Source organism: Lepidochelys kempii, chromosome 13, assembly GCF_965140285.1.
Source record: "Lepidochelys kempii isolate rLepKem1 chromosome 13, rLepKem1.hap1, whole genome shotgun sequence".
Classification (NCBI taxonomy): Eukaryota; Metazoa; Chordata; order Testudines; family Cheloniidae; genus Lepidochelys; species Lepidochelys kempii.
Genome location: NC_136392.1, coordinates 480053 through 497823, shown reverse-complemented (window position 1 = coordinate 497823; position 17771 = coordinate 480053). Strand labels below are relative to the sequence as shown.

At 55.2% G+C, this 17771-nt stretch overlaps 1 protein-coding gene across 3 annotated transcripts in view; it reads right to left on the bottom strand.

Moving 5' to 3' along the window:
* Nucleotides 1–17771, bottom strand: part of CDH22 (cadherin 22) — a 187805-nt gene that overhangs the window by 112417 nt on the left and 57617 nt on the right. For 2 of the 3 annotated variants that reach the window (XM_073308961.2, XM_073308962.2), the window contains exons 2-3: nucleotides 14615–15723; nucleotides 3214–3508 (exon numbers count right to left, since the gene is read on the bottom strand). In XM_073308961.2, the coding sequence (XP_073165062.1) occupies nucleotides 3214–3508; nucleotides 14615–14890 (571 nt within the window). In that variant the 5' untranslated portion in view covers nucleotides 14891–15723. Of the gene's footprint in view, nucleotides 1–3213; nucleotides 3509–11632; nucleotides 11736–14614; nucleotides 15724–17771 lie in introns of those variants that run through there. The other variant, XM_073308963.2, reaches the window with a different exon arrangement.

The following is a 17771-nucleotide window of genomic DNA, read 5'->3' as shown; positions in this document are numbered from 1 at the left end:
GACCTGTGCCACATGATCCCCGCGCTGCCGTCCTCCTTGGGGGCTCTTCCCGCTCTCCTGCCTTCTCCTCCTCCTCAGTTCTGCTCACTTCTGGTCCTCTCGCTCTCTCCTTCCTTTGCACCTGTCACTCTCCACCTTTCATCCCCTGCGGCTGTCAAGCGGGACCTGCCTTAACATTTGACGTCAGGCAGGCTTGTGCAGACTCTGTCTTTCGCCTTGAGGCAGCCTTTGGAGAGCAACGATTTGCAGTGACACTGCCTGGACTGCCTCCCCTCTTGCAGCCTGCCAACCCCAGGCCCACTGCCCACCTCAGTCAACACACGCCCCTGGCCCGACACAGACAGGGAGCAGCAAGACACCCAGAAATAGGGAAAACGGTGAATGGATCTGCGGCTCGGCCAGAAAGCGCTGCCAGCGTGAAGTAGGGACAAAGGGCAGAGGCCCCGCTGCTGCCCCACTGCATGTCCCCGCCCCCACCTTACCTTCAACACTCAGTGAAGCACAATAACCCCCTGCCAGTGTAACCCTGTCCTGCCCTTCCCCCGTGTGGCTAGCACGCTCGGTGAAACTCCCCCGCACAGACCCTGCTCTGGTGCACAGCATTCCAGACCCGACAACCTCCTACCACAGGAGCAAGGGCGGTGTGGTGTGTGAGGTAGACCTCACTCAGGAAACGAGAGGGATGAGTTTACACGTCTGAGCCAAGCAGCTGAAGTTTTCTCCCATTACGGAACAATTGTACTCAGTTCAACACCACTGCCGGCCTCTGCTCAGTGGGCGCTTGTGACCAGAGCTGCAGGGCAGGGTTCATAGAATCATAGAATATCGGGGTTGGGAGGGACCTCAGGAGGTCGTCTAGTCCAACCCCCTGCTCAAAGCAGGACCCATCCCCAATTAAATCATCCCAGCCAGGGCTTTGTCAAGCCTGACCCTAAAAACTTCTAAGGAAGGAGATTCCACCCCCCCGCTAGGCAACGCAATCCAGTGCGTCACCCCCCTCCTAGGGAAGAAGTTTTCCCTAAGGAGTTGAGGAGTATTGGCAGAGCTGTGGGGCAGGTACGAATGGAACAGGACGGGGGCTTGGATCAGGACTGACATGCGGCAGCAGAGCTCGGGGAGGGGAGCCAGGGAAGCACAGATATAGCAGGAGGGGCTCCAGGACCTGCACAGCTGGGGGATGGGACTTGGCGCTGAAAAGGCAGGGGGGCTGCAGATCAGGACTGTGTGGGGAGCCCAGAATGGAAAAGCAGGAGGATCATGGGTTGGGACAGAGGGACATGAACAGACCAACAAAGGAGAAATTTGCACTAGTGAACATACTAGTGCACAATGAACAGGCCCTGAGCAACAGAGTGGTTCAGGGGGACAAACGCTATGGGCCCATTTCTGTGTTCCACAGGCATCCGTGGGAGTTCTGCCCGAGTGAGGCGTGCAGGATGGGGCCCTACAGAGGAAATAACCAATGATTCTGCCCTCTCCTGGCTTTGTTCTAAGTCCCCAGGGTACATGGCCTCCCAGGTGGGGAGGCCACGCACACACAATGCCAAACGCAGGCTCTACCCCCATACGCCAGCGTGAGGTGGAGCCTCCTGCTCACCAGATACCTGCACCAGGGCACCCAGACCTGCCAGGCCAGCAGCACCAGGGAGCAGCTGGCCATACAGCTGCCAGACAGGACCAGAGAGAGCAAGCGAACAATCTGCAAGGTGCTGGGCAGAGGTGAGGAAGAGATGCCCTAGTCTCCACCAGCAGCACCTTCCAGGGGCTGGGCCATGGCGGGGGGTCATTACATTCTCTTCTTGGAGCCCGGGAACAGCCAGGTTCGTGGAAGCTAAACACAGCAGGGGCTGAGCCTGCAACGGAAGGTGGGCACCTAACCTGGTACCAGCAGCCCCTGCCCAGTGAGCCTGTAGATACAGCGGGCAGTAATGATCCCACAGGCCTCCAGGCTGTAAGACAATAGCTTAGCTAAACTAATCATGTCACAAGGCACAAGACTTAGCATACGTAGGTAACCAAGAGTAACCCTAGAACATAGGGTATCGCAAGGTAACGTGCTGCAAGGACTATGCTGCTGACAGGTACCCGCAAGGGGCAGGTTTATCCCAGCCTGAGGTAGCTTTAGTTAGAGACATCGGCAGATGTCCAACAATGTGAGTGTCGTGGTACCTCATGGGTATATATGCTAATGAACTTGAGGTAAGGGGATTAATAACTTATGGGAGAAGAACACCCCAGCATCAGTACAGTGAGGAACTACAAATACGGGGAAGGGGCTGAGCCCCTCCTGAATATGTATTAGGCCTGGCCGCGTCACAAAGACATATTGTAACAGATGTATCCCACCCACGCGCCTGGGATGCCAGGATGATGACCACTGGGGATGGTGCTGATAGTGAGGAGAGCTAACATGTTAGCTTGTTCTGCAAGGGGCGGCTCAGCTCGTTTTGTGCTCTCTCTGCCTTTCTGGCTGGGCTGGGGAGCTTGTAACTTTGCTAACGATGTTAATAAAAGTGTGAGTGTTGTGACCATGTACGTCCGGGTTCCCAATTAAATAGGAATTCTGATAATACTGCGCCTGATCTTGGGACGAGAACCAATCAAACCTCTGAATGTTAACTGGGAATTTTTAAGTAATCAATATAATTAATAGACCAGGCAACAGCAGCCAGGCACTGACAGATGGGGGAGGTGGAATCCCAGGGGTGGGGAGAGCTGGGAACGTACGTGCCGCAAACACAGCCAGAGGCAAGGAGACAAGAAATATGGCAAGAAATATCAGTCTCAGTATGATCCTAAGCAGCAGCAGACCCTACCTCCAGCAAGGCCTGGGGCCTCCTCCCCAGTGCCTGAGAGCAGCAGAGACCGGCATGTATGGAGGATAGCTGGGGCAGAACTGGGCAAACCTCAGATGGGGGCAGGGGGTTGGCACCCAGCTCAGCCCACTCCCATTGCACAGGCTCATGGGCGAGCCCACGTGCTTCTCCAGCTGGCCATCAGCGCTGAGGATTTACTCAATTGTTTCCCTAAACTGCTTTATTTATTTTCCCCCTTGGCTCCTTGGCTCTAGTTGCTGGAATCCCTGGATTTATGACAAGTGATTTTGTGCTGGACAAGACCCTAATTTGACAGCTCAGAGTAATGGAAGGGAGCAGGGGCTGCCAGCTCCTCACCCCCATCCCCTTGTACTCAGTGCGGGTGCAGGGCACCTACCTATGGGGGACAGCTCGGCCACGCTGCCTATGTAGGGCCCCTCCAGGAAACGGGGCTCGCTGTCGTTTATGTCCTGCACCTTGATGATGAACTCGGACTCAGGCTCCAGCAGCTGATTGGTCTGGCGGTCCCGGGCCTGTGCCCGCAGTGTGTAGAACGTCTTCTGCTCCCGGTCCAGGCGCTCGGTGGCATGGATGTCGCCTGTGACCTCATCAATGAGGAAGATGGTTCCTGCGCCCTCCCCGGAGATGGTGTACTTGATGGACCCGTCCCCCTCATCTGAGTCCGAGTGGATCTGCAGAGGAAGGACAGAGGGTGAGGGCTGGTGCTGAGAGAGGGCAACTGAGCCAGCTGGAGCAACAGCTGCCACTCCTGCTGCGAGAGCCAAGACATTGAGGAGACCCCTGGCAAGAGAGGGCCCATGGAGTGGGAGGGGCTAAAGCAGGGGTCTGGGGTGGGGAGGGCAGGCAGAGCAGGGGCCCGGTGCTGCATGGTTTTCACTGCCAAGAGTTAGTCCAGATCGGCCTGTCCCTCTTGGAAGGGAAGAGCAAGCGATGCGCTCGTCCTGGGCTGGGACCTGGAAGACCTGGGTTCAATTCCTGGCTCTGCCACTGCTTTGCTGTGTGACCTTAGGCCTGTCACCAGATCTCTGCCCCACTCCCTTCTAACATGAAGCTGAGAATAATTCTGTGCAGCTCAGACCACCCCCATCACACGGGCCAGAGCAGCCCTCAAAGACAGAGTGATTGACAGTACAGGAGACACAACGTGAACAAAGCCAATGCGTGTGAGGCTTCAACATCCACAAGGCCAGCATCGAGTTACTGCATGCAGCACTGTGAAACCCGCTCTGTGATGTGTGTAAACACCAGCTCACTGCCCTTCCAAACCCGAGCCAGCTGCCCCACTACTCTGGTGTGCATGCTCTGGCCCTCGATACCAGCGGCTGCCAGCCCTTCCACATGGTGACAGCTTCATGCCCACCCAGCATCCTGGCAGGGATATGAGCCCTGAATTCAGCACCAGAAACAGCCCCTCAGGAAAGCAGCTTTTGTAGCCAACAATTTCCTCTTCGTTTTCTAATTAAGATGCTATTTAGAATGAGGGAGCGAAAGGGTAAACAGCAGCTCCCTTTGCCCTGCAGCCACCTGGAATCCAGGCCAGGCGTCCGGAGATAATTTTATTGGTGGCATTAAACTGAGTTATGAGGTTTTTACAATCCAGCCACTTATGAGAAATCTATTAACAGTAACTGGACAGGCAGAATGCATCTCTGAGGAGAGCAGCCCGGGCATTAATTGGGGCAATCCATAATGGACAGGCCCCCAGAAAGGTTTCATCAGACGCATTCATTTACTCCCCACAATTTCTGCTGAGAATCAGCAAAGTTGCCAAAAAAAGAGCTGTCCATTAATCGGCTAATGAAATATGAAAATGTTTATGGGCCATTCAATCTTCCAAACTGCAGTTCTATAATCCACCTTAAAGACATTCAGTTCCACCAGCAAGAATTTATACCAGGACCTGCCTCTTTTTATGATGCCTTCATTATATTTATCTTGTTAGATACAGTTTATATATTTATTTCGTGAGTAAGATGCCCACACATTGGACAATTCAATGTTCTTTCCATGCTAGTCATATATTATTGTCTATGTCAAATATACACTCCCACCCTGCATTGCCAGGAAATATACTAACCTGCCCAGCATCACCCAGAAAATATACCCACCTGCCCAGCATTGCCTGGGAAATACACCTGACCAAACAACATCATGCAGGAAATACAGCCACCTGCCTGGTATCACCTAGGAATTACCCCTGCGTGACTGGCAATACCTGGAAAATACACCCCTGCCAAGCCATCCTAGGAAACACCGACTCACCTGGCCCCACTTGAGAAACACACCCAGACACCCCTTTGCAGCTGGCTACCCTAACAGCAGGGTTCTGGCCCCACATCCCTTCTCAGGCCCCTAATGGCTCCACACCAGGTTTGCTTGACTCAGTAACACCCATTCTTGGGGCTGGTTCATTACAAAACTCTGGTGCAAACAGTCCCAAACGGAAATCCCCAGACAGCCCACTGATCACTCCAGTGCACATTGTCCTTACAATCCCATGACAGCCAGTCCATCGACATAGCACATACCACACTCCAGCACCTTCCACCCCACCCGGGGTCTTCGTCGGTCCTCTTCTGTCCTGCCACGACAGCCACCCCAAAGCCCCTCCAGCTGAAGCGCAACCCCGCTCTTCCTAACAGGAGCCCCCACAGCCTCTCCACAGAGAGGGCATACTCACTTTCCCTCACTTCATAGAATCTTACAATATCAGGGATGGAAGGGACCTCAGGAGGTCATTGAGTCCAACCCCCTGCTCAAACCAGGACCAATGCCCAACTAACTCATCCCAGACAGGGCTTTCTCAAGCCTGACCTTAAAAACCTCTAAGGAAGAAGATTCCACGACCTCCCTAGGTAACCCATTCCAGTACTTCACCACCCTCCTAGTGAAAAAGTTTTTCCTAATATCCAACCTAAACCTCTCCCCCACTGCAACTTGAGACCACTACTCCTTGTTCTGTCATCTGCTGCCACTGAAAACAGTCCAGATCCATCCTCTTTGGAACTCCCCTTCAGGTAGTTGAAAGCAGCTATCAAATCTCCCCTCATTCTTCTCTTCCGCAGACTAAACAATCCCAGTTCCCTCAGCCTCTCCTCATAACTCATGTATTCCAGTCCCCTGATCATTTTTGTTGCCCTCCGCTGAACTTTTTCCAATTTTTCCACATCCTTCTTGTAGTGTGGGGCCCAAAACTGGACACAGTACTCCAGATGAAGCCTCACCAATGTCTAATAGAGGGAAATGATCACGTCCCTCGATCTGCTGACAATGCCCCTACTTATACAGCCCAAAATGCCATTAGCCTTCTTGGCAACAAGGGCACACTGGTGACTCATATCCAGCTTCTCGTCCACTGTAACCCCTAGGTCCTTTTCTGCAGAACTGCTGCCGAGCCATTCGGTCCCTAGTCTGTAGCGGTGCATGGGATTCTTCCATCCGAAGTGCAGGACTCTGCATTTGTCCTTGTTGAACCTCATCAGATTTCTTTTGCTCCAATCCTCTAATTTGTCTAGGTCCCTCTGTATCCCATGCCTACCCTCCAGCATATCTACCTCTCCTCCCAGTTTAGTGTCATCTGCAAACTTGCTGAGGGTGCAATCCACACCATCCTCCAGATCATTAATGAAGATATTGAACAAACCCAGCCCCAGGACCAACCCTTGGGGCACTCCACTTGATACTGGCTGCCAACTAGACATGGAGCCATTGATCACTACCCATTGAGCCTGACGATCTAGCCAGCTTTCTATCCACCTTATAGTCCATTCATCCAGCCCATACTTCTTTAAACTTAAACTTTTTCCTTTGAGGTTTTTAAGGTCAGGCTTGACAAATCCCTGGCTGGGATTATTTAGTTGGGGATTGGTCCTGCTTTGAGCAGGGGGTTGAACTCGATGACCTCCTGAGGTCCCTTCCAACCCTGATATTCTATGATTCTACAAACTTGCTGGCAAGAATACTGTGGGAGACCATATCAAAAGCTTTGCTAAGGTCAAGGAACAACACGTCCACTGCTTTCCCGTCATCCACAGAGCCAGTTATCTCATCATAGAAGGCAATTAGATTAGTCAGGCACGACTTGCCCTTGGTGAATCCATGCTGGCTGTTCCTGATCACTTTCTTCTCCTCTAAGTGCTTCAGAATTGATTCCTTGAGGACCTGCTCCATGATTTTTCCAGGGACTGAGGTGAGGCTGACTGGCCTGTAGTTCCCAGGATCCTCCTCCTTCCCTTTTTAAAAGATGGGCACTACATTAGTCTTTTTGCAGTCATCTAGGACCTCCCCCGATCGCCATGAGTTTTCAAAGATAATGGCCAATGGCTCTGCAATCACATCCGCCAACTCCTTTAGCACTCTCGGATGCAGCGCATCCGGCCCCATGGACTTGTGCTCGTCCAGCTTTCCTAAATAGTCCCGAACCCCTTCTTTCTCCACAGAGGGCTGGTCAACTCCTCCCCATGAGGTGCCCAGTGCAGCAGTCTGGGAGCTGACCTTGCTCGTGAAGACAGAGGCAAAAAAGCATTGAGTACATTAGCTTTTTCCACATCCTCTGTCACTTCCCCAGTTCTGCTATATTCTCACCTCACACCAGCCAGAGGTGGGCCCTCCCACTGTTCTCTTGGACCTCAGCCCTCTTTGGCCCTCTGGCTCCAGCTCTCCTTCATAGAGACCTCGGAGGGTTAACCCATCCACTGTTCCTGTCTACAGCCCTCTCCAGCCCCAGACTCCCCAGCTTGGATGTCAGTAGGCAACTCCCTCTGCTGACCTTCAGCCCCCTCCAGCCCTAGCACTCCAGTGTGGGAAGGTTAGCCAGCAAACCCCTCTGCTGCTCTTCAGCTTTCTCCACAGAACATCAGCGTCCGTCCCTCCTCCCTCTGACTCTCCCTGATCCTTTCTAGCCCCAGGTGCTTCACACCCTCTCAACTGGCCAAGCGGGAGTGCCTGCTCTGACACAGGGCACAGGACCTGCTTCATTTAAAGAGGCCAGCCACCCTGGACATACCCTTCCTGTTGCCTGGGCAATATCCCAGCCCTGCAGAGATTGCAGCCGTAAGGTTGTCATCCAGCTGGTTTGCACAGGAATGACCCTGCCTGCTCTGCATCACATCCTTCTGCCCCATGTCAACTCTTGCCAGAGACTGAAACACCACGGCAGAGACTGTATCCGTTCCATAAAGTGCAGAGGCCACATACACAAATGCATTTCTCTGCTCATAACAACAGCGACAAGACTCATGATTAATTATCAGCCAGGAGATAAACCTGCCCGTCCAGCCCCTTTGCCCAGCAAACAGTCCAAACTCGCAGCATATCCCTCCTCCACATTTGCTTAACACTGACTCCATGCTCAGAGCAGATGCCAGCAGCCCTGTAACCTGGAAAACCAGGAAGGAAAACGGAACCCTCACTCTGGGGGCTGGAAAGACAGATTTACAAGGGAAGATTAATGAGCTAAATCTGCATCACTTGGCTAAACAACAACTAACGGGGGAGTAGGATAACCGTCTGCAGATGTCTGAGGGGATACAGCAAGGAGGGTTGGAGAAGGAGCAGGGGGTGCTTTGGGTGTGAAAGTGAGTCTGCATTTACACCCCTAACCTGGTGTACAATCACCAATATTGCATGCACCAGCACAGGGTTTGGGCACACACATGGCCAGTCGGACCTCAGAGCAGTTCTGAAACCTGGGCCACAATATGGATATGCAGGTTTTTAAAGCACAAAAATGCAACAGTCTGATTTCTCGGGCTCTCTCTCTGAGAGTCAGTGAACTTGGCACACAGCACTAACCTGAGCTCTGACACCTGCAGCAGCTGCCCCCGGATCATTTGCCCCATGGGGCATGTCTACACTGCAAATAAACACTTGCGCCTGGCCCATGTCAGCTGACTCAGGCCCGGGGCTCTTGCAGTGTAGATGTTTGGTCCTAAGCTGGAGCCAGGGCTCTGGGACCGATTAAACAGCCCTGCGGCCCGAACCCCGCAAGCTCATGTTAGCTGACGGGCCAGGCAAGGGTGTTTAATTGCAGTGTTGACGTACCCATGCTGCATTTGGCTCCTTACCGTCCATTTAAATGTTGGGATGGATTTTGGTGATCCGTCCTGTTCACAGGGGTGAGAGGTGAATGGCATCAGCGTGGAGGCAGGTTTGGGTTAGCATCTTCTGCACAGCTCAACCAGTGCAGCCTAGCCCTACCGCTGGCTCCTACGGCATTCCCAGAGCCCCTCACATCCCGCAAATCCCTCCAGATTGAGCTGCAGCACCCCCAGCTGTTGCAGGGTGGTCCCCCACCCACCCAGAGTTCTGCCAAGGCACCACAGTCCCGGTCTTTGCCCCCATCCCCACCCCAGTCTGCCAATACATCCGGTTCTGAAGTGAAACACACTATTGCTCGTTCCTGGCCTGCCTCCCCCTGCCACCACAGACCCACCAGCACAGAAACTAAATACGGTGACAAGCTGCAGGGTGGCTCTGGTGAGTGGTGTCACAGAGACAAACGCCTTGCCCTGTGCTGTGGCCACTGCACACCTGCCCCAAACGTCCCCAAGGCCTCTCCAGGAGTGCATGACCAATGGGCAAAGCCAGCCTCTCCCAAGCCAATCTGGAGAACAAACCTTGTACTGGTTTTGCTTTGTAGATGGCTCAAGAGAGGCTGCGGCAGTGCAGACAGCCAGAGGGTGCAGAGTTTGACAGTGCTAAGAGCCAAAGGAGCAGAGACAGCAGCCATCCCACAGCGCAGATAGCCACAGGGACAGCCACCATTTCCCTCCTATGTCCAGTCCTCCAGAGACCCCACTAGCCTGGATCCCATCTCAGCTGTGCCAGGCTAAATCAGGAGTCAATGGAGTTACTCCAGACTTACACCGGGGTGAGATCAGAATATGCATCTGCATCATTAACCCCTGAAACCTGCCCCTTCCTCGGACAACAGGCCTCTCCGTGCTTCGTCCCAACTTCTTGGCACACCAGGAGCAGGTGAATCCAGGGCAAACATAATCCCAGCATCTCCAGAGCACAGCTGGGAGGCTCTCTCTCACCATCCCATAATTTAAAATAAAGCAGCAGCTCCGGAGCAGGGTGCAATGACCCCTTCCCTCCTGGGCATGCTCTTCACCCAGGATGGGGGAAGGAAGCCCCACATTCAGCCACGGAGTCACTCCTTATTCCTGGTGATGAGGTATGTCTGGGCAATGCTGGGAAAAGGGCCTCTTAGAAAAGATGAAAATCTTTCAACTGTTCAGTTTGTTAAAAAGGGAAATTATTTCCCTGCTCTAAAGGGCTAACACTGGGATTTTACAAGGCCATTAATTACTGCCTGCTAATTAAATCAAAATTAAATGTGAATAGAGGTGCATTTTCCTTATTAAAATGATTAAAAAGCAAGCACAGATACATAAATAAAAACTACTTTGGGATTGAAAAATAAAGAAAATCAAATAAAAACTGGCCATAATGAAGGCATGCTCTGTGTTTGCTCCAGCTCATAAAGCCTTAGTTCATCAATTTTCTTTAAATATTAGCAACTTAATTAAATCTGCTTTTTTCCCTTTAATCCCCTTTTATCTAAAATAGATCTGTCCACATGCAGAAGTTTGTAACTAGCGCTGACCCCATAATTCTCCTTAAAAAACCCAAAGAAATCCACATCAAACTGACAGCAGCCTCGGGGGAAATTACAGTTCCGAAAAAGGATTAGCAAGAGAATCCATCTTGTACAGAAATGTTATTGGCCCTCAGACGAGCACATGTAGGGGTGTGGGAGGCTAGCCAAGCCTTTCCCAGCTGGTGGCACTGCTGGGAAGTGTGTAGGTGCCTCCTAGAGAGAGCTACCAGCAGTTCCCATACCTGCCTGTCCCCGCCACACGTTCTCCAGGGAGAAGTGCAGGAACACTGACCATGGGAGGCTCATAGCTGCTCCATAACGGAGCCGCGCTATGGAGCAGTTAAAACACCAGCAGCAGGAAGAGACTGTAACTGGTTTCATTCTCCCCAGCCTCTCCTGGCAGGGGCACTGTCGGGAGCAGGGCAGGAGCGCAGGCTGCGGGAGCAGCTCCTGGCTACTCCAGCCCCAGCCTGGACAGCAGCTGTAGGGGAGAGCAGGCCTTTGAGAGGGATATTTACAGGGAACTGTTCTCTGTGTGGCCTGGCTGTTCACTCAGGGCTGGCAGGTGATGTGGAAAGGGGATGTAAAATGGGCCAGTTTTAGGTTCCTGAGTTCATTTTGGAAATGAGGCTGTTGCTAGGCTACCTCTGGAATTCGACAAGGCCTGATGCTTCAAGTCGCTCCCCAGGGGAGCTGTCAATTAACTGTAACCGTATCCAGCATCTTCATGGAGGAGCAAGGCTTCCTGAGCGTCTGCAAAAACGGGCACAGAGGATTGTTTAAAATTCAACTGGAGCCTCACCCATGATCCTGTCCACGTGGCATCCCCCCAGACTCACAGCCCTGAAGCATACGTGCCCCAAGCACAGCCAAGCCATTAGAACCGACTCACAGCACACACCTCTGCCCCAGCTGACACAGGGGATCACCCCCAACACAGTCCACACTGCGCCTGCATCAGGGCATGCTGGGCAATGGAGATGCTTGCTCACTGTGCTGGAACGGGAAGGAGAAGGTGCCCTGGAATGGCCTAATCACAGAGCCCTGAGGAAAGCACCAGCCAAATACGTCACATGGGCAGGGCTGGGGGGCCATCCACACTGCACAAACACTGAGTGCCAACCTGGGTGCTGGAGGACAAGCACATGCCAGCCCCAGCTGCTGGCAGGGGCAACATGCAGTTAGCTACCATAGTTGCTGTCTCTCTGGGCTTTCACACCACCAGAGGTTCGGAGCATCTCCATGGTACCAGGTCTAACAGCAGTATTCATCAGCTAGCAGAGAGGGAAACGCTAAGGGAAAGAGAAGATATAAATGGCATGAACTGAGTCGCCTCTGAAGTTAGCACACTGTCACTCCCCTGGTCAACAGCCACTGTGCCAGGCCCTGCACTCAGCTCTCACGGGGACACAGGACTGGCTCTGTGGAGCCTACGCACCCACACCAGCTTATCCCACCACCCCCGGTTGTCCCGCCTCCCACCCCACCATCAGTCTCAAACCCAACGGCAGGGTTTGGCACCGGCTGAGTCTCCCAGGGTGCTGCCCAGAGCCCAGTGCAACGCAGCCTGATCTGGACTGGGCACAAGCGTAATATCAATACTGCCACGAGGAAGGCCAACTCCACTCCCCTGGGTGCCCCAGTAATTCCCACAACCCCGGACTCCTGCCCAGGCACTAGCCCATCCCCCATGTACCACCCAGGACTGGGACGTAGGAGCCAGACCCCAGTCCTTGGCCTAAAGCAAAGCGACTCTGCGCCTGTAATATTAGCAGGTTTCAGAGCAGCAGCCGTGTTAGTCTGTATCCGCAAAAAGAAAAGGAGTACTTGTGGCACCTTAGAGACTAACCCATTTATTAGAGCATGAGCTTTCGTGAGCTACAGCTCACTTCATCGGATGCATATCGTGGAAACTGCAGCAGGCTTTATATAAAGCTGTAGCTCACGAAAGCTTATGCTCTAATAAATTGGTTAGTCTCTAAGGTGCCACAAGTCCTCCTTTTCTTTTTGTAATATTAGCCTTTGCCTGAAGAACAACCCCCCCCCCCGCATCCCGCCTGGCACATTCATATGCAAATAGAGGCATATTAAGTGCATTCCATGCAAATCTTTTATGCAAATTGGAATCACATTATGTAAATACAGCAACACCTTTACTCTGGGGTAACTAATTGGGCAGAGGAACAGGGAGGGAGGAATTTGCACATGGAGGCCTGAAGGGGCTGTTTTCTGAGCCAGCCCCAGTCTGCATGGACCAGGAACCAGAAAACAGCCAGCACAGTCCTCAGGGGAGATCTGGCGGGTAAGTTTGAGCTCATTCCTCCCAGGACTGGAAGCAAGCCAATGGTGAGAGTCTGAAACCCAACACAACCACCCCTGCAAGAGGACGACTTGGGGAACGCAGTGCCATGGAGCTATCCTGTCGGGGAGGGGATGCAGTGCCATGGAGCTACCCCTGGAGAGGAATGCAGTGGTGGGGGAAGGGGAGGGGTGCAAGGCCCATGTGCCTGTTGCTGGGAAGGAAGAGGGAACCCCTGGCTGAAGTGATGATGATGCTCCCTTCAGGGCAGAGCCGTTGCCGCTCCCACCTTGGCGTTCCCAGGGAGGAGGGTTCTGGATGGGATGGTAACTGGCCCTCTGGCTGCCCCCCATGCACACACCCAGCAGGAGCAGCTCTGCCCAGGTGTGAATCCCAGGGCCCAGTCTGGCCCTGCTGTGCAAAATCCCTGTGTCCACAGAGCCCATCCGCCACCCCACCCCCAGCTCCCTGGCCCTGCTCATCCAGCTTCGCAGCAAGGGTCACGTCTCCACCAGAGTCCAGCACCATCACTGGACAGTCACTGCACTGTGTGTGTCGGGGCGCTCCCCAGGGCACTGCCCACCGCCTCCCCTTCCCCTCCCACCGAGGGGACCGCCATCCCGCTTCCCATCGCCCACCCCCCCTTCCCATAGCCCCCCACAGCACCGCCAGCCCCCCCGACTTCCCATCACCCCCCACAGCACCATCACTGGACAGTCACTGCACTGTGTGTGTCGGGGCGCTCCCCAGGGCAGTGCCCACCGCCTCCCCTTCCCCTCCCACCGGGGGCACTGCCATCCCGCTTCCCATCGCCCACCCCCCCTTCCCATCGCCCCCAACAGCACCGCCAGCCCCCCCGACTTCCCATCACCCCCCACAGCACCATCACTGGACAGTCACTGCACTGTGTGTGTCGGGGCACTGCCCACCACCTCCCCTTCCCCTCCCACCGGGGGCACCGCCATCCCGCTTCCCATCGCCCACCCCCCCTTCCCATAGCCCCCCACAGCACCGCCAGCCCCCCCCAACTTCCCACCGGGGCACTGCCACCCCAACTTCCCATCACCCCCCCCAGACACCAGCAGCTCCCCCAACTTCCCAACACCCCACCAGGGCACTGACAGCCCCCCTTCCCATCACCCCCAAGGACACCGCCAGCCCCCACCACTTCCCATCACCCCACTGGAGGCACTGCCAGCCCCCACCACTTCCCATGGCCGCCCCTCCAGACACCGCCAGCCCCCACCACTTCCCATGGCCGCCCCTCCAGACACCGCCAGCCCCCCTTCCCATGGCCGCTCCCCACAGACACCGCCAGCCCCCCCACACTTCCCATCACCCCCTGGGACACCGCCAGCCCCCCTTCTCCATGTACCCCCAGGGCATTGCCCACAACTTCCCTTCATCCCCTCCCATTGAGGGCATCGTCAGCCCCCGACACCGCCAGCCCCCCTTCCCATCGCGCCCCTGGGACACCTCCAGCCTGCCCTTCCCCCAGTGCCCCCGGGTGCTGCCAGTTTGCCTCCTCCCCTCCCCCTGTGCCCACACAGCACTGGAGGTGGCAGCTGTCCATCTAGGGGGTATTCCCTGCTCTGGATTTTCTCTGAACCTACTGGCCCTGCTGAAGCCCCATCAAACAATGACTGTGTCTAAAACTGCCCGGCCCTGAGGGCTCCTAATCCACTCGAGCAGCCTTCCCACCCCACTCAGGGATGCTCCTTGCCTTCAGTGCAGCCCCCCCCGCAGCAGGGCCTTTCCTCCCGTGCGGCAGGGGCACCCGCTGTGCCTGGCCATGCTCCTGGCCTAGCTCCAGCCCCCTCCCCTCCCGGCAACAGGCCTGGGCCCTGCAGAGACATACCAAGGTCACTTTACCTTTCCCACGTACAGCGGCTCCGTGCCCGTGTACTCCTCAACCACAAAGAACTGGTTCCACACCCAGCCGCGCTTCACACGTCCGCCTGCCAGCAGCATGCTGTCCCCTGACTGCTCCAGGCCCGGCCTCCCAGCCTCCATGTGAATGGCCAGGGCCCCCAGCTGCTCCAGGGTGCAGAGTAGCAGAAATATGGTCCACGAGAAGCCTGGCAGAGCCATCACTACTGCGCACCGGGAGGCTGCATGGAGAGTGGCTTTCAGAGAGGACGCTGACATCCTTTGGGGAGCAGGAAGGGGCCTGACACCACCACTGTGGGGCTCACCAGCCCGGATGGGGCAGCTTCCCCATCCCCGCCGAGACCTCACTCCAGGCAGTCAGGCTCCTCAGGGTGCCTGTGGGCTAGGAGTTACGTCTGCCAAGGCCCCAGGCATGCTGCTGACAGCAACAAGCAACCAGCATCCTCGGCTCCTGGCATTGGGCTGAGCAAGGAGAGAACAGTCAAGCTTTCTGCCTTGAAGAGGCTACAGCCTGGGCCCGCTCAGAGACTCTGTGTGGCCAGACAACTAGTGCTTTCCCATCAGCGCTCGCATGCCACATTCGCCAGCGACCCAGGGCTGCGCTGCTCCGTGGCTGGGCTGGTGGCTGCAGTTCCTTGGGAGCCAGGGGTCAAAAGACCATTTATCCCCCCCTCTGCTCTCCCCATATGCCACCCTGGGGACACTTCAGCAAGCAGAGAGGGGGGTTCTGCTGCCTGTGGCAGGGCTCTCCCTGTGGGGGCAGAGAAGGCTGCACTTGCAGTTTGCAGGACAGCAGAGCGAGCACCTTTGCATTAAGTTTCATGAGAGATCTTAACAGGAGTGGCCTGTTGTGGCCAAGACGGGCGCTCGCCCACTCCGGAAACAGGCCCTGTGCTATCAGGCTACAGATCCACGTGTGGCAGGCCCTGGCACAGGGCTGCTCAGGCTGAGGGCATTTGTATTCTCCATCTTTGCGGCTGTTGCACTCCAGTTTCCAGAGGAGAACCCTTCACCAAGCTGCTGCCAGCCACTTCCATCCTCTGCCAGTTCACTCGGGTGAGCACAGGGCAACTGCCAGCGTCTCTGGGAACCTGAAAGAGGCCAAGATGTTAGTGACGACCCCTGGGCTGAGCACTGCACTACCCGCTCTGAGTGCCTCCCCTCGCCTGGCTACCCCTCATGCTCCCTTCATCTCCTGTGCTTGCTGCCCGGCTCTTTTTCTCCCCGGCTTTCTCTCCTTCTTTGTGGTGCTGCTGTCCCCTCCCTTGATGCCACGTGTGGGAGCCTGGCATTGCAGGAGCTGCGAGAGCCAGGGACATCGGGAGGAGGAGGAGGAGGAGGAGGGTAGCAGAGAAGTGGAGCTTTCATCTCTATGGAAATTCCTGTATTTAGCAAGGATCCGGAGAACAGCGACGGCTCAAACCAGCGCGCCTCCCCCTCACACTGCTTCTGGGATCCAAGTGAGAGTAAGTACAGTTACTCGGGGTGATCAGATGGCGCCGGGAGGGCCTCACAGGCTAAGGCTCCCAACAGTGGCTGTTGGTGTGGGGCTGAGGGACACAGGTTTTGCGTGACACCCTGTGTGTGCAGCTGAGCACCCTAATGAGCGCGTGCTTTGGACAACACCACCAGCCTGAACCAGGACTGGAGCTCAGGGGAGACTGGCTCCCCAATTCTGGCCTCCACCCATTAGCCTGTCCAGCCCCTCTACCAGCCTCACCCTTTGATATTCTCAGACTGGGAAGGAGCTGCCAGCCCCGAATTTGGGTCTATGGGAGCCAGAGTGACCTTCATTGAGCTCCAGGTCAACATCAGTTGAGAAGATGAGTCCAGAGAATACTCAATACCAACTTCCTAGACAGCTCTGGCCTTGTCCCAGACACAGACAAACAAGCCTGGGCAAGAGATTTGTGACCTGCCACCAGGATGGAAACATGCTCTGTGCAACAGGGACCATTTCAGATGGTTTGCAATAAGCCTCGCCTTGCTCTTGGGAGGATGGACAGGCACCTCTCTGTCCCCCTTGCAGCTGGAGCTTCCCACAGAGGCCAGCCAGAGCCACGCACTCTGCTCCTCAAACATTCCGCTGAAATGGACTTGCCAAGTTCATCTCCCGCTATCTGTTACTGGAGACAACAGAGTGGAGGGGCAGGGCAAGGGGCATCCTGAACCGTGTCCCTTACAAATCAGACTAGGATCTGCCCGGAGCACAGGAGTCACACAGCAGCCTGGAGAAGGGCTCCTCAAAGCCCAGCCGCTGACAGATGCTACAAACCCAAGTTCGGCGGCAGCTGACAAGTCCCTCGCATGCACTCGGCTCCCTGCCCTCCTAGGACAGGCACACGGGCCCGACGGGCTTGATGCACACAGCACGCCAGCTCGCTGCAGCATTGCTTCGGTATTTCCCTGCCCCCCCACACCCACAGCATGCAGGGCTTTCACGTGGCAAAGACAATGAGCATCACTCAGTTCCTGATTCCTACACAGCACACAGGTGTCATGCACACGCCAGCACACACACACCAGCCAGCTCGTGTGCACACGCGCACACATGCCTGCTACAGCATATACACGTATGCCCTGTATAACATGCACAGGGGCCAGTCCACTCGCACACACTGAACTGTGGGCACCTGATGCTCTGAGGAACACAGGGTCTCTGGTGCACCTTGAGGAGTCAGGAATTATTGTTCAGCCTCATTAATGCTTCCTTCCCAAATGCATCGCCCAGAGGTCCTGCTGCCTGGGCCCGCTCTTCAGCGGACAGGGCTGTAGCAAGGCCTCTTGTCACTGAAATATTGCCCCTCTCACTGCATGTGCTACCGGATACTCACTAGTAAATGCAAAGAGCGATGACCCATGCACTAGGCCCAACAGAGCATGAGTAAAGGGCATCCCCCAGCCATCCTGGCGCACTCATTTCTAGTGTGAGGCAGAGGGTCTTGGAGTCACTTTTGCCAATTAGGCAGCTTGCCCTGTGATCAAACCATATGAAAGACATTTTAAAGCAGGAAACTGTTTCTAGGAGGCAGGGAGGGATGAGTGGGCAGAACTGCCGGAGGGTGCAGAGCTGACAATGTCGGCCACCAGTCCACAATCACTTGGGCTGAATCCTCCACCCCTTGGCATCAGAAGCATT